Genomic DNA, 8,311 nt, shown 5'->3' on the forward strand with positions numbered 1-8,311 from the left:
AAAAATCATTAATATCTGTCAACTTCCTTTATAACCTAAGAAAAAAATCTTTGTATGATATCACACAGACAGATTTTCAATTTCCTTGTGTAATAAACAGCTGCTTTAGGATTTGGGTGTAATTTAAAGGTTTAAAAAAATCACATTGAGATTGATGAATAAATCAGTTGTGAAGACAAAAACATTGATGCCTGTTGAAAAGACCTCTCCAGACAGGCAGGAAATGAAATTAGTTCCCAGTAAAGTGTGGATACGAGGATCACGGTTTGGTATTGCTGCAGGCTTTTTTAGGACTTGATATGGTGGCACAACAAAACTGCTAGGGCTACAGAAATCTAATTAAAGAGCAAATGTCCCTTCTGACATCAAATTAATCTTTATCATGTTTCCTATTTTTATTTCAATCTGGCACCAGAAAATGAAATTTAAAATTCCAGGCATGCTACAAAACAGTTGGTGATTTTTCTCTTGAGCATTAAAATGCAAAATATTCAGTCTTGTTTAATTAGATCACTAAGCAAACATTTTTTCAAAACTTTCTATCATCATTGTTGTTTCATACTTACAACAATAATAAAAATACCGTTATTTCTGGGTTTGACCTCAGCATCTCTTAATACAGTCCTCAGAAGAAAGTTTCATTTTCTAAATTGAAAGCAAGTAAAATTATGTTCTTCAGGTTTTGCTTGTCTTTTCCTTGGTCCACAGTTGTTTTAATACTAGTGATCTTAAATTTAGGCATTGAAGTTAGCTAAATTTTAAATCTTTGAGCTTCATAGATAACACATCATTTTTGGTTTTATAAACTGAAGTTACCCATTTAAGTCTTAAACTGATCACTTAAAAATTAATGTTCTCCTGCTAACTCTCTTTCCCAACTTTGAGGGGCCATGTTCATTGGATAGAAAAAAGCAATGGTCATTTCTGTTCTTTGATTGTGTGGTGTTGGATAGAAGCAGGTTGGTTTGTTTTTACTTATTTTTTGCTTTCTCATATGTTTCCATACCTTCACCTAACATGAGATATTTTCAACTACTCTAGTTTTAAGACTTATTTACTTTTAAGTTATGTTTTGTTGACTGTGCAAAAATCCAATGTGGAGAACTTTACATTAAAAAGATAGGAAAGCCTTGGTATTTACACAGTTATATTCCCCAGGGCTTTCAAAGAGTAGCATCAAATAGTTGATGTTAAAATTCATTTATTGGAAAACATGATTTATTGAGCAACTACTATGGACTTGACCCTGAGAATATCCAATAAGCAACACACTCTCTGGTCACTGGGCAGCCCTGATGAGGGGGCTGAAATAAAAATCAGCCTGAGGTTCCTCTCCCTGGGGACTTTTTCCTGTTTGTCTGCCTAGCATTACACAAGACACTTGGGAAAGAGGTCCAGAAAACTGGACAGTAAGCCCCATTAAGACATTACAGGACCATCCTGAAACTCCATGCGTGACAGAGATAAAAGACGGTCTAGAGAAAGAGTGGACGCCAGCCTGGAAAGGGTTGGAGTACCAAACATCCAGTTATATTCCTCTCGCTTCTCATGCCCCCCTGCTTTGGAAAATGTTTATGGCTGGAGCTGCAGGTGGTATCTACATAAACAAACTTCCCTCTCACAAACCAATTGTTAGTTTAGGAAACACTACTCTTTCTAGCTGTGTGAGGTCAAATAACCAAGCTGACTGAATACTCCACTTTTCAGTGATTTGTTTCCAGTCATTCAGTGCTCTGTCTTTCATGAGCAGCTTTGTTGGGAGTTTGCCTGGACATTGGCTTGAAGTCTTTATCCCTTGAATGGAAAATAATTTAATACCTTAAAGCCAATATTGAGAATTGAGGACATCTGATAATAGATGTCTTTGAATCTTTACCCAGGGTACCTGCAAATGAATAAAAGTCCAAGGAAATAGCTTTAGTTCAAAATCAATTCTCTGATCATTCTGCTGAATTTTTTTAAAAGATAAAATCTCAACAATATTATTCCTTCAAAAGAAGCTCCCTGCAAGTAAATTGAAAATGATTTGTTTTTAAATCTCTTGGTTTTTCAGTGGGTAAAAACCATGTATGAAATCTGCTGCAAAAACAGACAACCATGAGATTAATTAAGTTGCTTTTTTTGGTCATTTCCAGCAAAGCTTGCTTATGCAGCTCTTGAATTCACCAGATAAGCTAAAAATAACTCTTAGCGTATAATGCTTTTTGTTTACCAGATATAGCTATCTACTTCAGAGATTCTGTCCTTGAATTTTTAATAGCTCTGCAAGGATTAAAAGTCAACACTTCACCACACCAGTGTGTTAAAAGAACCTTCCTGAAGTCTGATTATTATTTGCCAGTTAATAGACTTTTCAATTTTAAAATATTTTCTCTGCCTTATACTTTTCCTACTCTGTGTTTTCCAGTGGCAAGTTGTTTTGAATCTCCTTCCTTATATTAGTCCAACAACTGTTAAAAAGCTTTGGTTGAAATTTTTAGCTGAGAAAGAAGTACAAATAAAAGAAGAAGCAGATGGTCCCTTTGTGACTGAATGAAGAAAAAGGGTTTTGAGAACAATATGTGAATAGGTGTAGTCTAATAAAACACTCAGCCACCTGCTGCCTGAATCCTTCAGAAAAGATTCTGTTGCATATTCTGGGGATTAACTATTAATGTATCCTTGGGTTAGACAGAAAACATAAACTCTGAGGGGTTTAGGGCCTTTTCTCTTTGTTTTGGTTGAGTTGGCTTTTCTAAATTTTACATTGTTTCTCAATTCGATGTATCTGCTCAAGAGTACAAGTCAAGTAACACATGGCTAAAGGAAGGAAAGGTAAGAAAGATGGAGTGTGGGCCCTTCTTTTCCATCTTTGTTTTAAGTTTTCATGGTTCTTGGGATTAGCTTGCCCTTGCAGGGGCACAAGCAGGAAGGTAGTAGTGTTTCCAAACAGTGGCTAAATATTTAGGTGCTTTTCTTCTTAACAAGGCACTTTGATCCTCATTTGTGGACTTGCTTTGCTTTTCAGGGATTTAATCTTCAACCCGACTATCAGACCATAATCAATCCTACATCTACAGCTGCACAAGTGGTCACCCAGGCCATGGAATACGTGCGCTCTGGGTGCAGAAATCCTCCCACCCAGCCCGTGGACTGGAATAGCGACTACTGCAGTAGTGGGTAAGCGGCCGGCCGTCGCCACCTGGTGGCAGACAGCTCTCATAACAGGCATGTCGTAAAAAGATCCCTTATTTCTTCCAGCTTTCCAAAAGATAATCTGGAACGGTTCCATGTTCGCAAAACCAGAAATTTTTAAGCATTCCAAGAGTAAATGCCTTTAAACTCTGTTGGCTTTCACTGTGTACTTTCCCCGTGCCCAACCCCATCCCTCAAGCTAGAGCAGACAGACACGTCCCCCTTGGTCACCCGTAGCAAGGCTGTCCTGTTAACACCGGTTGCTTGTCTATTTTCTCTCCACACAGGGGCATGCAGAGGGACAAAGCACTGTACCTTACCTGAAACTCCAGACACCTCTTCTTTCCACTGAGGCATTCAGGGAAGTCTTCACCGTGGATTGCTTTGTACAGTCAAGGCAGTTCTCCATTTTATTAGAAAAAATACAAGTTGCTAAGCACTTAGGACCATTTGAGCTTGTGGGTCACCCACTCTGGAAGAAATAGTCATGCTTCTTTATCTTTATTATTTTTTTAATCCTTTATGGACATTGTTTTTCTTCTTCCCTGAAGGAACTTTGGACCATTCAGATTTTATGTTGGTTTTTTGCTGTGAAGTGCTGCGCTATAGTAACTGCCTTAGCAACTATAGATGTCTTGGATAAAAGTCCTGGATTTTCCATTGGTTTTCATAATGGGTGTTTATATGAAACTACTAAAGACTTTTTAAATGGCTTGATGTAGCAGTCATAGCAAGTTTGTAAATAGCATCTATGTCACACTCTCCTAGAGTATAAAATGTGAATGTTTTTGTAGCTAAATTGTGATTTGAAACTGGCTCATTCCAGTTTATTGATTTCACAATAGGGGTTAAATTGGCAAACATTCATATTTTTACTTCATTTTTAAAACAACTGACTAATAGTTCTATATTTTCAAAATATTTGAAAAAAACGTACTCCCAAATGATTTTAATTTAAAAACAAATTGGCTTTGTCTCATTGATCAGACAAAAAGAAACTAGTGTGAGGGGAAGCGCAAACACCATTTATTTTGTACTACAGAAAAATTGCTTTTTTGTATCACTTTTTGTGTAATGGTTAGAAAATGTCATTTAAGCCCTTTCATGTATAAAACTGCCAAATGCTTACCTGGTATTTTATTAGATGCAGAAAGAGATTGAAAACAGCTAAATTATAACCTTTACATAGGGCTCTGTATTATTGTTTCTTCATACTGTGTCTGTATTTAATCTTTTTTTATGGAAACTGTTGCGCCTATTTATGAAATAATAAATATAGGTGTTTGTAAGTAAATTTGTTAGTATTTGAAAGAGGTTTCTTTGATGTTTTAACTTTTGCTGGCAAAAAAAAAAAAAAAATTCACGCTTGGTGTGAATACTTTATAATTTAGTTTTTACAGTGAATAAAGCCAAACCTACTTTTCATTTTAGCAGCAAATTTAAGTAACCAGCCTCTATTTCTATATTTCTTTGGTTGACGCAAATGAAAAACTGTGATATTTAAGAATTTCTTTCTTCATACAATAGAACAGAAGATTGCCCTAAAAGTCACACAGGCTCCAAGACTGAACAGATGAGCTCCCTACCTGAGAGGAAAAGGTGGCTTCTTGGTTCTCAGCTGGTTTTAGTCAATTCTTTAAACTTCTCAGCTGGTTTTAGTCATTTCTGTAAACTTCCTCCCTCTCCCCCTCCCAAAAAAGAATTAAAGTCAAATCAGTCAAATTCCTCAAGCTGCATGCTTTTCACAAAATCCAGAAAACATTTAGGAATTAAACTAGGACAGGAGGAAAGGGAGAGCACAATGTCCAGAATATCGAAAACTGAAAGGTGAGTAACCAGACAGGGAAAGGAGACGCGTTCCCCGTGTGACATTTGACAGAAATTGAGGATCTTGTTGCCATTTGTGCCTCCACAAGCTACTCTCTTTCCAGAACTCCTGGGTCTTCCAAGAGAATTCTGAGGGTACTAGGGACTTGCTAAAGAACCGAAAGCATTGAGAATCTGGCTGAAGGCTGGCATAGCTTTTACATCAGAAAGAGCAAATTATGCCCTTACAGAGTTATAGCAAGAAAACCAGTCTGGTTGGAAATCAAGAGAATGGCTGATGTCTTTTTCATGGAGTGTGTGAAATAAACTTAGCAATTTAACTAAATACAAATATATGCATTATGTAATCCAGTCAGAATTCAAAAAACAAAAGGTATGCTTGCTTTGAAATGATTTTAGGCCTTGTACACCCTTGAATCAGTTGAGCATGTAATAACTAATAAATAATGCAGATCCAATGTGATTATTAAAATGACTGTAGCTGAGAGCTCTAATTTTCCTGTCTTGAAACTGTATAAGAACTCATGTGATTAAGTTCACAGTTTATTGTTTGTCTGTTTAGTATTTTAGAAATATACCAGCACTACTAATTACCTAATGTCTTTTATTTATTATATTATGCTAAAGTAACATTCTCACTTGTGTCATGTCTAAACTGAGAAACTAATTATCGGGATGAGAACAACCAGCTTTGACAGGTGGGTTCCACAGAAAAGTACAATGTTGTTTACAGTTTTTCTAGAGCAGGTGTGCAACCAGGGTAGAGAGAGTGTTGATACTCAACACCAAAAACAGTGGGGAAAAAATGTAAATAAAAGAAAATACATCATAAATAAAAACTCTTATGATGCATGACCGTATTCTATTTGAATATCCATCAGTCTCTGAAAGACACACCCAGCCAGAGGAGAGATCCCAGAATCCATGGCAGAAGTGATTAGGCCCAGAAGCAATGAACCCCAGCCACAGGTGTTCCTTCCTGAAACACTGAGAACACCCTCTGTCAGATGTTGCCCGAGAAACTCCACTTTTCACGAAGCCAGAATGCAGCCTGGGCCCAGCAGCTCCCAACTTGTAACCATAAGGAACAGTGATGGTGTCCACCGAGTTCTGTTATGTAGCTCTCCATGGGGTTCCCAGACTTCCAGGAAAGGCATTCTGAGAGACTTGGCGATAGTGCTGAACATAGAATATCCTTCCCAGCACACCAAAGTCACAGTTATAACTCTTTAGAAAAGAAAAGAGAAAAAAGGTCTGACAGCACCTAGGAGAAGGTTGAGTTGTCTCTGTAATGTCCACAAGAAAAAATAATCCAAAACCCCAATTGCCATTCCATTGTGAGTGAGTTGACAATGGAAAATCAGTCACATAACAACTTCGAGTTTGTCAAACTAGCGAACATGGCTAAGGATGAAAGCTAGTCTCTGGGATCATTTTTACCTTGTTGCCTTAAAGAGGATTCCTTTCTGATCAAAGCATCAGTGATCCACCAACGGCTATGACAACAAAGAACCGTGTGTCCTGACTCAGATTCATTACTAAGAAATTGTTTTTGATTTATGAATTCGAAATTTAAGATAAGCACATCAACAGTCAATTTTCCTTTTCTGTGGACCACTTGTCTTTTGCAATGGCAACCACTCCAGTATTCTTGCCTGGAGAATCCCATGGATGGAGGAGCCTGGGGGGGCTACAGTCCACGGGGTCACAAAGAATCAGACACGACTGAACGACTTCACTCACTCACTCACTCACTTATCTTTTGCAAAAGAGTTGCCGCACATGTTTGAAAGGTAATTAGACTGAGCCATATGAAATTGCCTATATATGACTCTTTTACCTAAAAAATGGCAACTTCATATGGTTCCACCCAGTATGGTTGGGAATTAAAGATGATGGGGTTTTAGCTACAATGTCAGTATAATTTCAAATGGACTTAGAAGTTCTTCACAAAATCTGAGGTGAAAAGACCCAGAGAAATAATGTTGTTTGTCTACCAGGTTCCCCACTTCCAATCAGTCCCAGACAGCTATGTTCGACCAAACAAAGAATATTTCAAATTTCCAGATTCTAGGAAACCCCAACAAACATCCTATTTCTTTGTTATAGTAAAAAAATTAAGTGGAAATTGGTAATAAATAGACTGTCTGCTGGAACATGAAAGTTTTATTACACATAGATGTTCTCTTAATGTTTATTTGTTGAAAGGGGATGTGATCTGCATTTTCTTATTCCATTCATAACTCTCATTTTAAGGTAACTACAGAAACAGAGAAATCCACCTGTTTTGCTGATGGCCGAACATTGAAATGATGGCAAGGCAAGGTACAGAATTCACGTCATAAATTTAACCCTCAGACACTTACTACACTGAGTCACCTAATGGATGAATTCATGTGAGTCCCCCAACAGTACAGCTCTCTCTGGTTTCCTAAAACAGAGTGAGTTCTTGGCCTCCAAAGCAACTTGGAATGTCGTTGCATGCAGTGCTAAGCCACTTCAGTTGTGTCCAGCTCTCCATGACCCACCAGGCTCCTCTGTCCATGGGACCCCCCCAGGCAAGAACACTGGAGCGGGTTGCCACCTCCTTCTCCACATTGTTCATCGTAGGTGCACAATAAATGCAATGAAAAGTAGAAGCACCAGCGGTCCATCACAAACTACCCTCAACAGCCATTATAGGATGTGCCCCTGATGATTTAAAAGCTCTCTAAATATAGAGGGCATTAAATATTGCGGATAAGAATTGGGAGGTGAAGAAGAATGGAAATTTTTCATTAAGAAACCTAAGGTTACCAAAAGAAAGAATTTCGGAATGAGTTATGCTGTAGTCTTTTGGTCTGCATAATCAAACAGGAGTTTCTAGTTACAAAAGTACAAGATGGAATATACTGTAGTCACATCGAGAAAATGAGAAGCCAAGGAGAAAAAAAAGGTGTCAGACAAGTAGGAGTGTTGAGAGCAGGAGAGAAATTTCAGGAGCCAAGTTTATAGAATGCTAAATTAAAACACTGATGAATAGGACACTGAGTTGTTTTACTAATTACCAAGTGCAAATATGACTTGATGAAACCAGTAAAAGACTCCGTTTCCTTGGCTCTACTTAAATTACACCAAGGTAAGAAGTCCTTTTTTAACTTAAAAAAAAGAAAAAATTATTGGAGTATAGTTGATTTACCATGCCTTGTTAGTTTCTGCTGTACAGCATAGTGAATTAGTTATACATATACATATATCCACTGTTTTTGTATTCTTTTCCCGTATAGGTCATTAACAGAGTGTTGAGAAGAGGTCCTTGTGCTCCACAGTA

General features: G+C 37.6%; 1 protein-coding gene across 5 annotated transcripts in view; it reads left to right on the top strand.

Annotated features, from left to right (window-relative positions):
* TOX (thymocyte selection associated high mobility group box) overlaps positions 1–5,594 on the top strand; it is a 313,399-nt gene extending 307,805 nt beyond the window's left edge. For all 5 annotated transcript variants that reach the window (XM_044928750.2, XM_006043079.4, XM_006043080.4 and 2 more), the window contains 2 exons: positions 3,008–3,159; positions 3,462–5,594. In XM_044928750.2, the coding sequence (XP_044784685.1) occupies positions 3,008–3,159; positions 3,462–3,498 (189 nt within the window). In that variant the 3' untranslated portion in view covers positions 3,499–5,594. The remainder of the gene's footprint in view (positions 1–3,007; positions 3,160–3,461) is intronic.
* The last annotated feature ends 2,717 nt before the right edge of the window (positions 5,595–8,311 follow it).

This window comes from Bubalus bubalis, chromosome 15 (genome assembly GCF_019923935.1).
Source record: "Bubalus bubalis isolate 160015118507 breed Murrah chromosome 15, NDDB_SH_1, whole genome shotgun sequence".
NCBI lineage: Eukaryota > Metazoa > Chordata > Mammalia > Artiodactyla > Bovidae > Bubalus > Bubalus bubalis.